General features: G+C 36.5%; 1 protein-coding gene and 1 pseudogene across 1 annotated transcript in view; both read left to right on the forward strand.

Annotated features, from left to right (window-relative positions):
• The window catches only part of CDC40 (cell division cycle 40), a 57,248-nt gene extending 42,222 nt beyond the window's left edge, over positions 1–15,026 (forward strand). Inside the window, exons 13-15 of the mRNA XM_066248210.1 lie at positions 7,832–7,908; positions 11,781–11,925; positions 13,028–15,026. Coding sequence (XP_066104307.1) covers positions 7,832–7,908; positions 11,781–11,925; positions 13,028–13,205 — 400 coding nt within the window. The 3' untranslated portion in view covers positions 13,206–15,026. The remainder of the gene's footprint in view (positions 1–7,831; positions 7,909–11,780; positions 11,926–13,027) is intronic.
• LOC136316566 (small nucleolar RNA U3) lies at positions 5,706–5,830 on the forward strand (annotated as a pseudogene).
• Positions 15,027–20,288: the final 5,262 nt, after the last annotated feature.

The raw sequence follows: 20,288 nt of genomic DNA on the forward strand, positions 1-20,288 counted from the left end.
GCTCAAGCCAGCAACCTTGGGCTCAAGCTGGTGAGCCTTGCTCAAACCAGATGAACCCACACTCAAGTTCATGACTTTGGGGTTTTGAAACTGGGTCCTCTGGGTCCCAGTCTGACACTTTATCCACTGCGTCACCACCTGGTCAGGCTCATTTCTAATTTTATTTAGTTAAGTCTTCTGTCTTTTTTTTCTTGATGAGTCTGGTTAAAGGTTCATCAATCTTGTTTACCTTTTAAAGAACCAGCTCTTGGTTTCACTGATCTTTTGTTTTTTTGTTTTGTTTTTTTTTAACCTCTATGTCATTTATTTCCACTCTGATCTTTATTAATAATTTCCTTCCATCTACTTCCTCTGGGCTTTATTTGTTCTTTTTCTAGTTCTTTTAGGTGCATGGTTAGGTTGTTTATTTGAGCTTTTTCTTGCTTCTTAAGGTGTTATGGACCAAACATGAGTAATTATTGATCGGAGCCCAAATTGATTATAAATTTAAAGAGCCTTTATTAGCCGGCCGGCGACTGCTAGCTGAGAAACAGCTAACAGCCCAAATATCTCTTTGATATAATGATTTCAGTTCCTTTTAGTATACACCCAGAAGTAGGATTGATGGATCATATAGTGTTTCTATTTTTAATTTCTTGAAGAACCTCCATACTGTCTTCCTTCTTTTTTATTTTTCAGTGAAAGAGAAGAGATATTGTTTACCATAGAGGCTGTACCAGTTTACATTTCCACCACTGGTATACAGGGGTTCCTTTTTCTCCACACTCGCACCAACATTTGTTATCTCTTAACTTTTAGATAATACCCTAACAAATGTAAGGTGATGTCATATTGTGGTTTTGATTTACATTTTTCTGGTGATTAGTGATATGAAACATATTTTCATGTACCTGTTGGATAGTTATGTCTTCTGTGGAAAAAAGTGTCTATTCAGATCCTTTGCCCATTTTTTAATTGTTTTTTTTGTTCTTGGTTTGGTTTTGGTTGGGGGTTGTTGGTTAGTTTTTGTTTTGTATTTTGCTACTGGTTTTTGAATTCTTTGTATATTTTGAAAATTGACCTTGTGTCAGGCACTGGTTTGCAAATATTTTCTCCCATTTTCTAGATTGTCTTTTCATTTTATTGGTGGTTCTCTTTGCTGTACTGAAGTTTTTTACATGGAGGGTAGTCCCACTTGTTTATTTTTGCTTTTGTTGCCTGCTGAAGCTACTGAACCCAAAAAATTATTGCTGATACCAATATCAAGGACCTTATCCCCTATCTTGTCTTCTAGGAGTTTTACAGTTTCAGATCTTATGTTCAAGTCTTTAATCTATTTTGAGTTGATGTAAAATAGGGGTTCAGTTTCATTCCTGTGCATGTAGATATCAAGTTTCCCCAACATTATTTATTGAAGAGACTGCTCTTTTCCCATTATATTCTTGACGCCTTTGTTGAAATTTAAGTGACTGTATTCACATGGGTTTATTTCTAGGCCCTCTTTTCTGTTCTGTTTGATCTGTGTGTCTGTTTTATGTTGGAACCATACTGTTTTGATTACTGTGGTTTTGTAATATAGTTTGAAATCAGGACACATGATTCCTCCAACTTTGTTCTTTCTCAAGATTTCTTTAGAGTCTTTTGTGGTTTCGTGCAAATTTAAGGACTATTCTATTTCTGTAAACGTATTATTGGAATTTTGATAGGAATTGCTTCGAATCTGTAAATAACTTTGGGTATTATGGGCATTTTAAGAATATTCTTTTAATTTATGAACATGGACTATCTATTTGTTTATGTCTTCATTTTCTTTCATCAATATTTTATAGTTTTCAGCATATAGATCTTTCACTGCCTTGGTTAAATTTCTTCCTAGGTATTTTACTGTTTTTTATACTGTTCTAAATGGGATTGTTTTCATTTTTCTTTCCAGTAGTTCACTGTTAGTGTATAGAAATGCAGATGATTTTTGTATATTGGTTTTGTATCCTGCAACTTTACTGAATTTATTTATTACTTGTAACAGTTTTATTGATGGAGTGCTTAGGGTTTTCTGTAAATAATCATGTCATCTGCAAAGATAAACAATTTTACTTCTTTTTTTATTTATATAGATGCCTTTTATTTCTTTTTCTTGCCTAATTGTTCTGGCTTGGACCTCCAATACTAGGTTGAATAAAAATGGTAAGAGTGGACAACCTTGTCTTTTTCCTGATCTTAGAGGAAAAGTTTTCAGCTTTTCACTGTTGAGTATATTAGCTGTGGGCTCGTCACATATAGGTATGTTCCCTTTATACTCAGTTTGTTGAGACTTTTTTTCATGAAAGAACATTGAATTTTATTGATTTTTTTTCATCTATTGAGATAATATGTTTTTTATCCTTCATTTTGGTGTATCATATATATTGATTTGCATATATTCAAAACTATCATTGCTTCCCAGGGGAAAAACCCACTTGATCATGGTGTATAATCCTTTTAATGCATTGTTGATTTTGGTTTGCTAATATAATGTTCGGTATAGTTCAGCAGTGAAGCCATCTGTTCCTGTACTTTTTTGTTGTTGAAAGGTGGTTGATTACTGATCTGTTCAGATTTTCTATTTCTCCGTGTTTCAATCTCAGTAGGTTGTATGTTTCTAGGAATTTATCTATTCCTTCTAGGTCAGTGGTTGGCAAACCGGCTCGCGAGCCACATGCAGCTCTTTTGCCCCGTGAGTGTGGCTCTTCCACAAAATACTACGTGCAGGCGCTACTTCGATAAGGAATGTACCTACCTATATAGTCTAAGTTTAAAAATTTTGGCTCTCAAAAGAAATTTTAATCATTGTACTGTTGATGTTTGGATCTGTAGACTAATGAGTTTGCCGACCACTGTTCTAGGTTATCTAATAAGTGTTCATAGTATTCTTGCAATCCTTAGTGTTTCTGTATTATTCATAGTAATGTTTCCTTTCGTTTCTGATTTTACTTACGTCTTCTGTTTAGTCTAGCTAAATTTTTGTCAGTTTTATTTATCCTTTAAAGCTGTTTATCGATCTTTTTCATTGTCTTTTTAGTTTCTTTGTTTTCTCTCTAGTCTGTTATTTTCTTAATTCTGCTAACTTTGGTCTTATTTAATCTTTTTATTTATCTTTCTTCCTTTTTTATTGTTTGATTTGGGGGAGCATGGAGAGGCATTCATTTGTTGTTCCACTTAGTTGTGCATTCATTGGTTGCTTCTCTTATGTGCCCTGACCAGGGATCAAACCCACAACCCTGGTAATTCAGGACAATGCTCTAACCAACTGAACTAACTAGCCAGGGCCTCTTCTTTCTTAACTTAGGTATTTATCACTATAAATTTCCCTCTTTGAATTATCTTTTCTGCATCCCATAGTTTTGGTATGTTTTGTTTCTATATTCAGTTGTCTCAAGATTGTTTTATTTCCCTTTTGATTTCCTCTTTTACCCCTTGAGTAGCATGTTGTTTAATCTCCACATATTTGTGACTTTTCCACTTTTCTTCTCATTTCTAGTTTCATATCATTATGGTCAGAAAAGATGCTTGATATGATTTTATATTTTTTAAATTTATTAAGACTTGTTTTGTGACCTAATATATGATATGTCCTGGAGAGTGTTCATTGTGCACTTGAGAGTAATGTTTTCTCCTGCTGCTATAGGGTGGAAGGTTTATGCATCAGTTAGATCAGTGGTCCCCAACCCCCAGGCCGCGGACCGGTACCGGTCCGTGGGCCATTTGGTACCGGTCCGCAGAGAAAGAATAAATAACTTACATTATTTTTGTCTTATTTATATTTAGTCTGAACGATGTTTTATTTTAAAAAAATGACCAGATTCCCTCTGTTACATCTGTCTAAGACTCACTCTTGACACTTGTCTTGGTCACGTGATACATTTATCCGTCCCATCCTAAAGGCCGGTCCGTGAAAATATTTTCTGACATTAAACTGGTCCGTGGCCCAAAAAAGATTGGGGACCACCAAGTTAGATCCATCTCGTCTAACATGTTTAAGTTAAGTGTTTTCTTAATGATTATCCATTGTTGAAAGTGGTGTATTGAAGTTTCCTACTATAATTGTATTGCTATTTATTTCTCTCTTCAAATCTGTAATACTTGCTTTATATAGTTAGGTGCTCTCATGTTGAGTGTATAAATATTTACAACCGTTATATCCCTTTGATGAATTTACCCCTTTTTCATTATATAATGACCTTCTTTGTCTCTTATTACAGTTTTTAGCTTAAAAATCTATTTTGTCAAACGTAAGTATAGCAATCCCTGTTTTCTTTTTGTGTCCATTTGCATGGGCACTTTCATTATATATATGTCCTTACAACTGAAGTGAGTCTCTTATAGGTAGCATATAGTTGATTCTTGTTCTTTTATCCATTCGGCTACACTGTGATTTTTGGAGAATTTAATCCATTGCAGCTACAGTAATTATTAGTAGGTACGGACTCACTGTGCCATTCTGTTCATTGTTTTTTGGTTATTTCATACTTCCTTTGTTTCTTCCTCCCTTCCTTTGTGTCACTTGATGATTTTCTCCAGTGGTGTGCTTTGATTCCTCCCTCTTTTATGTTTTTGCTTTGTGGATACCGTGAAGCTTACATAAAACATCCAGAACTTGAGTTCTTAATCATATGGATGGATAATTAGATGAATGAAGGCTCTGGTGGGGAGAGAAGATAACTTGTATCTATATTGAATAGTCAGAAAGCAATAAATCTGAGGACCAGTCTTGCTATAAAGACAAGTAGGAAGCAAAACTACCTCAGGATTCCTAGAACTGTGCTCACCATATACAGCCATACCCAAAATCAGTTACTAGTGATACTCATAGCATGCTTGGGAGAGAAAGAGAGGTCCTGACTAACTCAAAGTTAAGAAATGACTCCCACAGTAAGAAAATTATTATTCAGTCCTTCAGACAATGGTATTTGTCTTATACCCTGTACCTGCGTAGATAAGTAGCACAATGATACAGGAAAACAAATCAAAGGAAACTCAGTTTTCTTAAGCAATACTATACAATTCTGAAGAAGAATAAGAGATTATAATTAGATATTGAGCGTCCTATGGTATTCTGATTGGTTAAATTCATAAGATTGCCATAGACATGTTTTCTCCAAATGGCTTTTGTAAAAATATTTTTTTTATTAAGTGGTAGTTGGGGAGGCAGAGAGACAGACTCCCACATGTGCTGCCAACCAGGATTGACCCATCAGTCCCTCTGTGGGGCAGCGCTCTGCCCATGTGGGGTGTTATTCCATTGCTCAGCAACTGAGCTACTTTAGCACCTGAAGTGAGTCATGGAGCCTTCTTCAGTACTCAGGACCAACTTTGCTCAAACCATTCAAGCCTTGGCTGCAGAAGGGGAAGAGAGAGAAAGAAGGGGAGGAGGTTGGGGAGGCTTAGAAAAGCAGATGGTCGCTTCTCTGTTTGCCCTGACCAGGAATCGAACCTGGGACTTCCACACACCAAGCCAACGCTCTGCTGCTGAGGCAACTGGCCAGGGCCCTCAAATATTTTTAAAAGAAAATTTTATGGAGGTTGATGCTGCTGTTTATCTTTTAGCTTTAAATTCTCATTGATTTTTTATAAGGATTTTTAAAATTTCATTTCCAGACTGAAGATTATTTCTAAGATATATGTTTCTAGTTTATTATACTGAATTACAGTTTCTAATTAGAAAGTAGTGTTGTTTAATATAACTATGCAAGACTATACTTTCAGGGATCATTTCTATAGTCCGTTAATATAACTATGCCTAGCAGACATTTTTACTAACAATAATGACGTTCATAGGGTACTCAGATTAATTTCTTGATCTAGAGCTTATTGTACCAAGAGTACTTGGAATAAAGGATGTATTTGAAATTTGTTTGTGTTTAGTAAAACATTGATTGATATGAATCTGCACTATGGATAATTTAATATAGAAAATGTACTTATGATTTAATCTAAGTTATAAAATTACTAAATACCAGGAGGGAAAAACAGTTGGGCCTCTTTAGTACATTTGGGTTATTCTGACTGTCAGTTTTCATTGGTACCTTAGATGTGCAAAGGGTTGGAGATTGGCTAAATGATACTGTTTCCTAGGATATACCTGAAAATGTTGTCCTTGAACCAAGCCCTGATAGAATTTTTTTCTAATCATTTGTTGCTTTTTCTAGACAGATAGATAAATGAAGGAAATCCTTACATAACAGCAAATTGTTGTTGTTTTCATTTAGTCAAAATCTTGGAACTTGAACCATAGTTTGAAATTAAAGTTGCAGCTTTATATTATGAGATAACATGAGATGACATTTCCCACACATTACTATAAAAAACATTTTTTGGCCCTGACCGGTTATCTCAGTGCTAGAGCGTTGGCCTGGCATGCAGGAGTCCTGGGTTCGATTCCTGGCTAGAGCACACAGGAGAAGCACCCAACTGCTTCTCCACTCCTCCCCCTCTCCTTCTTCTCTGTCTCTCTCTTCCCCTCCAGTAGCCAAGGCTTCATTAGAGCAAAGAGGGCCTGGGCGCTGAGGATGGCTCCATGGCCTTGCCTCAGGTGCTAGAATGGCTCCGGCCACAACAGAGCAATGCCCCAGATGGGCAGAGCATCGCCCCCTGGTGGGCATGCCGGGTGGATCCCGGTCGGGCGCATGTGGAAGTCTGACTGCGTCCCCGTTTCCAACTTCAGAAAAATACAAAAAAAACCCCCCACACACACACAAAACAAAAAGTATTTTTGGTATGTCATGTAAAGCAACAAGACCAAAATTCTTTAGAATCACTGAAGTATGTTTTTTATCATGGAGAATGTTAAAAATTAAAAGACACTTTGAACTTTTGATGATTCTAAATTTAGATGACTAGGTTTTGTACTTTGTTTCACTTTTTGTATCATTCATGTGAAAATTTTTTAATTCTATTTCTTCTGTAGCATACACATTTGTAATATTTTACATGTAAACTGAAAATAGAAAGGTGTTCAGGTACCAAGCACTTAATCTTTCCCACCCATCCTGAAATTACATCACTTCCGTAGAGGCTTGCTAATCCCCATACAGCTTTACCCCCCACGTGTGCTGTCAAAGGCTCTTTAGCACTCGCACCTGCTTGCAGAGGAAAGTTAAGGTTGACTGGCAGGTAAAATAAGAACGTTCCCTGTAGGCTTGCCTCAAACATCTTGCTTCTGCCTACCGTGATACATTTTTAGATGAGCTCATATTAAGTTTTAGTACCTTTTTTTTAACATAAAGGTCAAAGTTTAAATTAAATAAAAATTTAAAGCTAAATCACTGACACTGTTATAATTATCACAGAAAGTTGTTTGTGACATAAAAGATTTATAATAAGCAATAGAATGTCATTTTGTGATTTTTCTTCCCCCAGAAAAAGTCATGAAAGATTTGTTAAATATATCATTTCAAGAGTATCTCTTGTGGTTCAGAGATATTTTTTTTTTCTTGTGACAGAGAGAGGGAGAGATAGGGACAGACAGACAGGAAGGGAAATGAGAAGCATCAAGTGTTTGTAGCAGCCCCTTAGTTGTTAATTTTTGCTTTCTCATATGTTCCTTGGTTGGGGGGCCACAGCAGAGTGAGTGACCCCTTGCTCAAGCCAGTGACCTTGGGCTCAAGCCAGCGACCCTGCACTCAAGCCGGTGAGCGCACACTCATGCTGGATGAGCCTGCACTCAAACCAGCAACCTCAGGGTTTCGAACCTGGGTCCCCTGCACCCCAGTCCAATACTCATTCCACTGTGCCACCTCCTGTTTAGGCAGAAATAATTCTTTTAAAGGTACTTTTTAAAAATTACTTATTCTGTTATGCTATTTTTAATATTTAGGGATATACCTGTGGATTTCAAGTATATAGCAGAACCAAGTATGCACTCAATGCCTGCAGTGACTTTATCCCCAAATGGTGAGTTAGTAGATAGTGTTTTTAAATGATCTCCTTCTGAGACATGGTATGATTTCTGTTCAAAAGAACTGTGGCCATTCTCTCTAGGGCAGTGGTCCCCAACTTTCAGGCCACGGACTGGTACCAGTCCGTGGGCCATTTGGTACTGGTCCGCAGAGAAAGAATAAATAACTTACATTATTTCCGTTTTATTTATATTTAAGTCTGAACGATGTTTTATTTTTTAAAAATGACCAGATTCCCTCTGTTACATCCGTCTAAGACTTACTATTGACATTTGTCTCGGTCACATGACACATTTATCCGCCCCACCCTAAAGGCCAGTCCGTGAAAATATTTTCTGACATTAAACCAGTCCGTGGCCCAAAAAAGGTTGGGGACCACTGCTCTAGGGGAAAGTCTTGTCACAGTACCATAGTGTATAAGGAAATCTTGTCATTATTAGAAGTAATCATTGGTTTTTATATGTGATTCACCTTACCCAGTCACTTGTTTACTGAAAGTATAAAAATAAAATAAATAATGAGTTGCAACTAACATTAACCTGAGCATCTAAGTATTTCCATATGAAAATCAGGTTTTTTAAAATAATTCACCTTTCAATGGAATCATGTTCTACAACTCATTTAATGATTTATGTGTTGTAAAGTACCGTACCTCACTAATGTCATAAAGTACCGTACATCACTTCTGCGGGTTTACGTAGAGACACCAAGTTCAGATGAATTTTGAAGGGTTTTATTAAAAGGAGGAGGTTTATTAATATGCCTGCTGCATATGACTAACATGGGGCATATCTGACTCAAATCGTGCAGCCCCAAATATATCTCAGAGGCCTGTTATATACCCTTTGACCACATACAGGTTGGGGGGGCATGGCAGTATGACACAATCACTAACAAGATTATAACATTTGTAGGGGATTTAAAAACGTTAAAACTTTCAAGGTAGCACAATGGTGATGTCATTTGCATATCAGAATACATTCATGAACCTCCTAGTGTCTATCTCTCCTCCTCTGCCCAGAGCAGGGGCAGTCAACCTTTTTATGCCTACTGCCCACTTTTGTATCTCTGTTAGTAGTAAAATTTTCTAACCGCCCACTGGTTCCACAGTTATGGTGATTTATAAAATAGAGAAGTAACTTTACTCTATAAAATTTATAAAGCAGAGTTACAGCAAGTAAAAACATATAATAATAATTACTTACCAAGTACTTTATGTTGGATTTTTGCTCAGTTTGGCAGAATAAATCTTTATAAAACAACTTACTATAGTTAAATCTATCTTTTTATTTACACTTTGGTTGCTCTGCTACCGCCCACCATGAAAGCTGGAACGCCCACTAGTGGGCAGTAGGGACCAGGTTGACTACCACTGGCCTAGAGGTACACGTTAATCTCAGGATTCCAGGAAGGGAGGGAGAGCTAAAATAAGTGTAGGGTGGTATGTAAATTCTATCTCTTATTGAAAGGGAAAGGAAGTTCTTTAGATAATCTTAATCCTTTCAGAGAACTAAAACTAAATGACCCAGTTGTCCTTGTAAGTCAGGAGACTTTCATATCCTTCTTCCTCCATTTTCCAAAGAAAGGACTGGATAGAAAGCTTTTCTTTTCCTCTTTAAAATGGTGCTGCCAATACTAAGTTTTACAGTTTTCTGGCACCTTACCACATATTGTGAGTTCTTTTTCTTTCAGGGGACACAAAATTTTGTTCTGGTTCCCCATAATGAGAACATCTTAGCAATTCACTATTGAAAGGCAGAAACCGCAAGCCAAACCGAAAACACGAGTCTTGTGTGTTGGAAAAGGAAAATCTATTTTAAAAGCACCTGGGTGCAGGCGGGCTGAGACCAGCAAAGGGTATCAGCCCTGAAGGAGGGATGGAACAGGGATTATATGGATTAGTCAAAGGGCCTTAGGCAAAGGTGGCTACAAAATAGTTTCTTCTGTTTGTGGTTGGAAGTAGCACCAGAGTTCCTCAAAATTGTCTGCACCCTGACCCAATCGTCCCTTATTAGCATTTAGCTGCAAGGGAGGTCTGAGCCAGACTACTGAGTAGGCAAGTCCTTCTTTCTCCTTTAGGCCTTCATTGTTCTTAAGAAAGATGGTGGCTGAGTAGCCATTTTATCTATCAACTGTAAAATATTTTCTCAGGCAATAATAAAAGAAATTAATACTGTTTCTGTTTAGTAACACATTGCCTTTTAAGTGCAGAGTAATTTGAAAGCAGATGTACTGACAGTGTACTGATATAATTATAGCTCTGCATGAGGGTATTAAAGTGGAGGAACTGATATTTGGGCAACATTGCCATCAAAGGCACTGTTCGCTCACAGAATTACTGTGAGTGTAGAAGAAGGAAGAGAAGGTAAGAAATAATTTGGTCATGAGTGTAAGGCCAGTAGCCACAGCCACCATTACAGCTGCCTGGGCTGTTGCAGGTTCGCATTTGATTCGGACAGATGGTAATGAAACAACGGAGCCAAGAACTGGTGGGCCACCATCTTTATCCTAGCTTGCACCCAGCAGGCAAAAAATACACACAGTGGGAAAACACTTCCCTTTCCATTCAGGGCTCCCAAAGCCACTGACTTATCCGAGTTTCCTAGGATCAAAGGTTTCTAGCTCACCAGCCTTATTCACCTCTGTTCCCCGTCTCCTTCTCTCTGCACAAACTCTGCATAAACTGACTACTCCTTCAGCACCCGCCATCTGGTCTGCTTCTCCTCTCCTCCACGTGGCCTTTCTCTGCTCTCCTCTCTAATGCTAACTCAGGAATTGAGAAAGAGAGCAAGCCACAGTCTGCCCCATTTTATAGTGTAGAAATCCAAACCTTTAAGCCAATCTATAAATAAGAAAGTCTCTGATACACAGCCACTTATCTAAGGCATAAATGGGATTCCTCATGAGAGTGCAACAGTCAGGGGTGTGGGGAAAAGCTTAGTCTTAAAACTAAGCCTTAGGCTATAATGACTTTGCCTGCTTACAGTCTGTCCCCCACACCCAATGCAAACTATAAGCGAGCAAACATATATCTCATATTTACAATCTTATTTGACCAACATGGGACATCTGCCACAGGCAAATTGGTGATCATTTTTGTCAAATGCCCTATGATTTTTATGAGAAGAACAACTTAATCGGGTACTATTTCAATAATCACCATATTGTACACTATGTCAGATTTGACAGGCCATGTACATTTTATGTAGCACAGTTTTAAAGTATCCATTACAAATATTATGTCCATCTTGCACAAGGCCGTTTACCCACTCAGACTATGAGCTTTGCTAGGATCATTCCCCTAGTTCATAATGTCTACCAGTATGTGGGCTACAGAAAAGACACTGCAGTTTAGGTTCTGGGGGCATGGGAGAGTCCTGACTAGATAAGATCAGTGCCTTTCGACAACAGTTACTGAAAATTGTTTTAATCATAGTTTTTCATGGTTTTATTTAATAATCCTAGGTTTTCTCACCTGTAGTTGTTCTTTCCTTTTCCCATAATTAATACGGGGAAGTCTTTCCCCATGGTTTTGTCTGTATTTAATTGAGGTTGATTTACTTTTATAAAATTTTAGTTTAGTTCTGTTAACACTGAATATCTGTATATCCTTATTTAAACAACAAAAAAGTTTTTATATGAAGAATGTTCAATGACATGGGAATGTATGAGCAAACTCCATTTATCTGTAAATACCTCTTGCCAGTGAAAAATTTGTAACACTTTATAGATGGTCTGGTAAACTTACTTTTCTAATATTATAAAATAGTTGGGAACAAAAAGAGCAATGACTGAATATATTTAAAATAAAAATTCTTTTTAAAATTTTCAGTTTTTCTCTAAAATGTCTCATTATTGAATTTACAGGCAAATGGCTAGCATGCCAATCAATGGACAACCAAATCTTAATTTTTGGAGCACAGAACAGATTTAGATTAAATAAGAAAAAAATTTTTAAGGGCCATATGGTAGCAGGTTATGCTTGTCAGGTGGACTTTTCACCAGACATGAGGTAAGTTTAAATCTTTTCATGTATTCTCATATTCAGATATGATGTTAATGTCTGTTGTGCAAACAATAACACTTTACATCTCACTTTCACATTTGTAATTATAAGTTCTTTCATATATTTTCTTACATTGTTAGTCTTGAGCTATTTAATCCCTGTCTATGTCAGCAATGCCTTATTTTCTCTCTGCTTTTCTAGCAAAGTTTGAAGGACTATGACTGCTATAGTGCTGTGATTAAGTGGACACAAGAAGAATTAATTCTGTATTGCATTGTTGAAATTAACAACTTCACTTTCGCTTTTCTGTGCTAAAATCACAGCAACCTACTTCTGAATATCTCTAGGCCACATTGGATTTGTGAAGCCTAGGGTCTTTCTAAGTGAAGCTGCATTCATTCCCCCATTCTGAGCTAAAATATCTATATAGGTGTAAGTAATGCAGAAATCCCTGTAGCCTTGTATTGAAGTCTGATAATTGGGCCTTAGAGTCAGACTTAGACACTCCTTCAAAAAGTATTAGAGCCAAAATTAATTATAAAGGTGGTAGAGTCTACTATAGTAGAAAGGGCCTAAATGTGTTTGTTTGCTCTGTGTGAAATTGGTTCCCCTGCACTGTTTCTGACTGTCTAGAGCAGTTTTTCAACCATCAGTTGGTCCACCAGAAATTTCATGCTGGTCCATAAAAGAAACCTTGATATTGTATGAAGATTATAGACCCAGTGATCTTAGTTGAATTCACTTATGCTCAGGGTGATTTCTGCTGTAGTGGTCCCTGAAATAATTCTCCTGTTTTCCTTGGTCCCCAAGTGTAAAAAGGTTGAAAACCACTGGTCTAGAAAATGATACTACTTTCACTTGGCCCCTGAGTCTCTCAGTCTTCCAAGTTATTCTTTACTCTGAGGTTGGTGCTCAGTGGAGATGGTTTTTGGTAGAAATTTAAATTATAGACTGCTTTATGCTCTCCCTAGTTCTTCTCACTGGATATTATATATTCACACTGATATTTTTATGTTAAGGTAAAAAGGATAAACTGTATCTGTTCTTCATCTGCTTTACCAGTTTGAGGTGTTTGACTAATTTGAATTTATTTTCCTTCCTATTGCAGCTATGTGATTTCAGGGGATGGAAATGGAAAATTAAATATCTGGGACTGGAAGACCACAAAACTCTACAGTCGGTTTAAGGCTCATGATAAAGTGTGTATAGGTGCAGTGTGGCATCCTCATGAAACATCTAAAGTCATAACATGTGGTTGGGATGGTCTCATTAAATTGTGGGATTGAGATTAATCCTTAAACCAGCTAGGATTATTATTGATCCAGTTATCATATTTAACTATATTTAACTATTAAATGTGTTAAATGATAACTTGATTTACAGATTATCATTTCTTTACATGGCCTTATAAAGTTGACATTGTTTTAAAAAAAACTTTGTAAGTTTGGCTCGTATAATTTCACTGGCAACTTTATTTTGTTCTTTATAGATATTATTTATACAGAAAATGACCATTGGTTTTCTGTTAGACAAGGAGATACTATTGACAGGAGGTTTGGGCTTACTCCCAAGACAAGAAAGGATCCCCTTGGAGTTGGGAAAGAATCCCTAATGGATTTAGGTTCTAAAGGAGGTAATACAATTAATGACAAATGATTCAGAAAGGTACCAAAGTATTTCCTTTTCAACAAAAAGTAAAGTAAGGAACAGGGAAGATATAATTTAATGCAACTCTGAGAAAAGGATAAAACCACCCACAATTACTGTTTCCATTATTTCCAGTGGGTCAAGATCTAATGTTTTGGATTCAGGAGTTCCATTATTTGTTATGATATGTCTTAACTATTTTTAGTTGTAAGCCAGCAACCTTCTCTGATTGCAGCATTCCTCTACTTATTATTTAAAAATGTAAAATATAAATTAGCCGAGTTCTTTCCTTAACTTCCTGATCAGTATAGAATCAGAGAATTATGTTATTTTTAAAGAATGAAACTCAAGAATGAGTCAAAACCTTGAATTTTATTTGTATTTGTATTTAATGTCAGTAAGAACCTGGCCATACTTTCAGAAACCAAGGCCTCTTAGGTCATTGCTTCCCAGATGTGACTACTGAGACCCTCCTCATAGGAGGCAGAGCCAGGATCAAAATATCAGCTTGTAATTTCTTTGAAGAGTTATATATTTTATCTTTAAAATTATTCTGATTTAGCTTGTGATTGTATTTGACAAAACTTTTTTTTTTTGTTTAAGATTAGAAAGGTTTTAATATTCTTTCTAAATCTTTGAGTAAAATTGTCAGTCAAGGAAAATGGCTAGGGATCCCCAGTTTGAGAAGCAGTGCATGTGTTTGATTTTTTTTTAAAGTATTAAACTTCACATTTTGAAATCAAGATAGCCTGTTGAATATAGTAGCTAATAGCACTTTAGTTGACAAACCATTTCTCCAGCTTTATAACAAATCTGTATCAGATGTTTGAATGTGGTTTGAAATATTTTAGTACCATGCTAAAAAAAAAGATTGGTTCACAACTGCTCAGAGTACTGGGAGACCAAAACCATATTGAGTGTTGAGATCCTAAGGGCATTAGCTCTGAGTCCTGTGCTGTCAATATAGTTTGTGCTTCTTGTCCATAAGAACATCCATTTTTTAAAATTAAAAATTTTTTTAAAGAAGCCTGATGCAGATGACCAGGTGATATAGCCACGTATGAATAACTCTCAAAGAATAAAATAGAAAAACAGAATAAAAGTGGTAGAATTGTTTTTGGACACAGAAGCACTCAGAGAAATAAGAATGCACCACCTAGCTGCTGTCGTTTCTGTACCTGCCAGGAAGGGGGGCTGTGTTTCCTGCAGAGGAAGGATTCAGACAAGACCTTTTCTTTAGTCCCAGCCACTGGGTTTAACAAATGTGAATTCATCACATTTGATTAATAGTGAAAGAATTAATCGTATATATAAATCAGCTTGTTCAGCACCAGTATTGTGTGTGTTACAAATCATCATTTCTAAATCTGGATTTATTTTATTGTGTTTTTGACTGTTTCTAAACTAAGCAACTGTATATAAAAGTTGTCTTTTTCTAAAAAAATTCATATTTTTAAATAAAGCATTTTTGTAAAAAAATGTTATCAAAATTTTTATTCTTGGTCTCCTTTTAATTTGAGACACCACATTAACCATTTACAAATTTTAAATGGTCATTTGATATTATGAAGAAAAAAGATGCTTTGGGGGTAGGTATGGTATATTAATGGGTTTATTCTGATTAAGTAATAAAAATAAGGGCAGTGCCCTCAGAGCATACAGATTCATATTTTACTAAGTGGAGACACTGAGTCATGATTGCACTCATTTTAGAGTTCACAAAAGAGCGGGGTTCTTTTCCAGCATAAAAAAGTCTCAAGATCATGCTGTTACTGGAATTAAGTTGTCACCATCTGACTCCTTTTCCTTACTGTATCCTTTTTGTCACGCCCCCAGGACAGATTTCCTTTTCTACAAGTTGGAATAAAAGTGGTGCTTTACTGAAAGGTTTAATGGGATGAATATTTAAATATTGAAGCACACGCTGGGAATATTTTGTCTTGAGACAGTTTATAGGTAAGTAGCAGAGATTAGCAGCAACAGGCACTTCTCTAAATAGAAAAGTACAGAGTGATTCTTAAGGATGCATTGTGAGGCTGATTGATGTCCCTCGCATGTTTATAAATTACCTGAAAGGAAACATTGACGGGAAATAGCAAAGCCTTGGAATGCAGCCCTAAGAATTGCAACACTAGCAATCATTATGGAGGCTCTCCTTGAAGAAGTGTTTCTCAGACCGGGGACTGAGAACTGTCTGTATCACAGTCTCTTACTGGACACGAAACTCAGAAGAAAACAAAGGTTAGTTGGAGGAGCCATATGAATTCAAGTATGGGGAAGGGAAGTGTGAAGTGCCATCTAGGTCAGGCTATCCAGCTGTAATACAAAATTTGGGTCTCAAAAGTGAGACCTAAAGGGGGTGGGGGGTAGAAAAGGGTAAAGGAAGAGTAAATGGTGATGGAAGGAAATGTGAGTTGGGGTGGTGAACACAGTACAATATACAGATGCTGAGTTAAGTAGAATTGTACACCTGAAACCTGTATAATTTTATTAATGTCACCCCAATAAGTTCAATAACATTTTTTAAAAAGTGAGACCTGTGGAACACTGATGCTGTGTAGCATCAAAGATGCATATTTTCACACCTTGACATCTCTGAAATAGAGCTACATCTTAAAATCAATGTTGTGTCATAGTTTAATTGTAGCATTCTTTCTTAGTAGATCTTAAAATAATTGATTAAATGCAGTATAAACAAGGCAAATACTGAAGGCCCTGGGAAGAAGAGAAGAGCCAGTCAATGGAAAGAAGGTTGTATTGCAGTACTTGGCTCAGAATTTGTTACCACTTTTTATTTAATGGGTAAATAAAATGAACTAACAAAAGATTGCTGTTTTTAAAAAGTTCTAAAAAATATATATTCATTCACTGGGTCAAAGTTGGCAGCTCTAAGCAAGGTCTCCAGATGATACAGTGCACACTAAGGATGAGAATCTGTGAAGTGGAGTCTGAGTTAGCTTGAGTATTTCAGAAACTCCACTGTTTAGTACATGGAAACCCAGAGAAATTTAGCTAACCAAAAAAATGCATACATGTGTGTGTGCGTGTTTGTGTATATGTATGTATATATGTGAATGTATGTGCATACATTCTATATATTATATGTGCACCTTCCATGTTCATAGTCACTTTAATGATTGTAGAAACAACTTTCTCAACCTAAACACGGCAATATTATCTGGAACTTAAGGGAAAAGATATCATGGTTCATAGAGCAGCTTTATTCTTAGTGACAGAAAAAGAAATCCTCTGCCTGTTCAGCTTTTTATAATTGCAATAACTGTCTTCAAATGAATTATTTAGTTCCCACTCCCTACTCACCAACGTTCAGCATTTGAGACCTGAAGGACTAATTCAAACCTCAAACATTTTTTATTTAAGTGTGTTCTAGTATAGTGCTAATAGAAATATGTGAGTCATATATGTAAATTTTAATTTTCTAATGACCATATTTTTAAGAAACCAAGGGAGTATTTTAATCATATATTTTATATACCATAACATTCAAAATATATCAACATGCAATTTTCTTTTTTCTTGAGAAGCAGGGGAGAGAGATACAGGAACATCGAGCTGTTTCTGTCTGTGCTCTGACTGGGGGGAATCAAACCAGAAACCTTACATCCCATTTTTAAAATAAATATTTTACTTTTCTCAGACTAAGTCTTTGAAATCATGTACCGTATATTTTACATTTAACAGCACATTTCGATTCAGACAAATTTTCATCAAAAATTGTATCTTTCATACAAAGTACATTATAAGCCCAAGTTGTTCCGAACATACCTAAGAATTTTCTAACAAATCACTGATAAGTTTTTAAATACAATTAAATATAATTTAAAATTCAGTTTCTCAATCACACTAGCCACAATCTTAAGTGCTCAGTAACATGTAGCTGGTGGCTGCCATATTGCATGAGCTAGCGTGACTGTTTACACATACTGGCTCAGTCTACTTTACCGCTTCATTTTTTTTAAAGCATTCTAGGATTCACACAATTCATAAGATATCTTTTGTAAGTAATAGACATATTTTTCTAAGTTTTGGGTAGTTTCCTCAGGTTTGGCTTCCAGTTCACTTTACAGTCTCTTCAGCTATGTCTAATCTTTTTTTAGTTTGTTTTTTTAGAGGGAGAAAGAGAGGGACAGATAGGGACAGACAGGAAGGAAGAGAGATGAGAAGCATCAATTCTTTCTTGTAGCACCTTAGTTGTTCATTGTTGCTTTCTCGTACGTGCCTTGACAGGGAAGGAGGGGCGGTGGAGGGGGATTTCCAGCAGAGCGAGTGACCCCTTTCTCAAGCCAGGGACCATGAGGTCATGTCTATGATCCTACACTCAAGCCAGCAATCCCATGCGCCCAAGCCACTAACCTAACCTTGGTGTTTCGAACCTGAGTCCTCTGTGTCCCAGGCCGATGCTCTATCCACTCTGCCACCGCCTGGTCAGACATGTCTAATCTTTTTAATCCATTAAATTTCTGATTCCAATGACTTTTCCCTTTATGGAAGGTTTATTTGTATTTTTAATATCTACCTGTTCTTCATATGTCATTTTTTTTGCAGTTTATATATATGCTTTTAATAATTTTAAACAGTTTATATTAAACTTTCTTTGTTATTCTGTATCTCACATTCTTGAGCTGAAAACTCCCAATGTTTACTGTGCCTGTTAACTACCTCATTGTGGGCCATTTCCTCGTCATTTGTATTTTTTTATTAGGAGTTCATCTTAAGTGGGTCTTTGCTTTTATTTATTTATTTATTTATTTATTTATTTATTTATTTTGAGGAAACCCTTTATAGCTGCAGTTGAAGAGTCTCTTCAGAGTAGTTTTACATTTGCTTCTGCCATGTACCCCTGAGGTATCACCCACTACAACCAGTTCTTTTCTTTCTTTCTTGGCTTACAATTTTTCTCACCATGTGATTAGTATTTACACCCTTAAATGGGCCAGAGGATTCAAATTCTCATGAGAAACATTTCTCCCAGAGCTATAGCAAGAATAGGCTTCCTTGTGCTGGAGTTGGGGGTAGATTTAGAGACCCTCTTCCTCTGAGGTTGCAGCCCTCTATGGGTCTCACTGCTGCAGATGTCTCAGTCTCAATCCTTTCCCGTGATACAGACCTTATCTCTAGGGCTCCAGGCCCCGGCCACCACTGGCACACTGAACTCCTGGGACTACTGCATGGAACTTCCTTGTCTACCTCTCTGACTCCAGGCTCACTCTGTGCTCTCTGTGTCTGAAGATATTTCTTTATTGGGTATTCAGCCATACACATGTCTATGTGTATGTACACTACACACATTCAGGTTCCCTCTGAATTTATTATAGCTGAAGATTTTTCTTCAGCGTTCAGCCATATGTGTATGTGTATATTTATGTATATACATATATACACACATACATATAGAAGGATCTCCATAGGTATATACTTAATCTAGTTTCTTCAGATATTACCACTTTGTTAGGAGAGTCTAAAAACATACACATATAAACTAGCACAGTCTTGGGGGTTTAAATGTGTTATCAAAAAGGTACTCTTCCTGAGGGCACTTCACTTGGTGACTGGAGAGCCATCATAATGGATTCATCTTTTATCTGAGCTTTTTCTTCTGAATAAGCACATCATTTGGATTCTTGTGAATTTATACTAAGACTTCCCTTGATAGAATACAAATCAAGAAATTATCCTACCACTGTCTGGGCCTTTTCTAATCAAGAAGATTTTAGAATAATGAGAGTTTTCAAGCTAGAAGAAACCTTAGAAATTAACCCTTTGAGTAGCGAGGTTTTTTTCATGCTCGCTGACCCCTGGGAGTGAGTTTTTTTCAAAAAATGAAATTAGTTTCAGTTACAGTTTTATTAACTTAAAATCATGTTTGATAACAAATTTATGGAAACAAGAAGAACATACATTTGCTTTTTTTAAAATTGCCTTACACTTTTTTAAAATAATAATGTTTGTTATGATCATACTCTGGATGATAAGGAGGCACAAGGACGTACATGAACGTTTGTACTATTCAAAGGGTTAAATATTCCATTCTATGGGAGGAAATAGGCCTAGAAAGGTGAGGGTGCTTGACAGCATGCAGCCAGTTAGCAGCACTGTGGGAATTAGCCAGTGCACCTGGGTTCGGCAGAACCGATACCTAGTTTTTTGTTGAGTTTGGTGAACTAGTTGTTAAAATGGCACTTGTAATTAGGGTTCTTTCTAAGGTGGGCACTTTGACAGCCACCCAATGTGGAAATCACACATTTACATTCCTTGTTTTAAACATTCATCTGTGCAACAGTATTCTAAGCGCTGTAATGTTCATTCCATCCATAGGTGAGAAAAAATTGTGGAACTACTATGCTTGTTTTAAAAAATTCCCAGAACAAGGCAATTCCTGAAAGTGTTCAAAGAGCTAAAAATATTATCAGAACAATTGCTGTAAGTTTAGCAGAAGCAGAAAGGGGTTTTTCAAAGATGAAAATAGTATGTTCAGAGAAGAGAAGTCACTTGTTTCTAACATATCCAACACAATGACTATTAGTCTAACCGGCCTACCTCTAAAGGAATGGGATTCTACTCCTACAGTGAGAAGACAGTTAAGGATAAATCACACAGCTGATGATGCTCGGATAAAAGTGAAGAAAATTGCAAGCGAGGATGCCAATCAAGAAATAATATGGAAATATATTAACAGATTTATTGCTTTTTGTCAGGTATTT

Source organism: Saccopteryx bilineata, chromosome 12 (genome assembly GCF_036850765.1).
Source record: "Saccopteryx bilineata isolate mSacBil1 chromosome 12, mSacBil1_pri_phased_curated, whole genome shotgun sequence".
NCBI lineage: Eukaryota > Metazoa > Chordata > Mammalia > Chiroptera > Emballonuridae > Saccopteryx > Saccopteryx bilineata.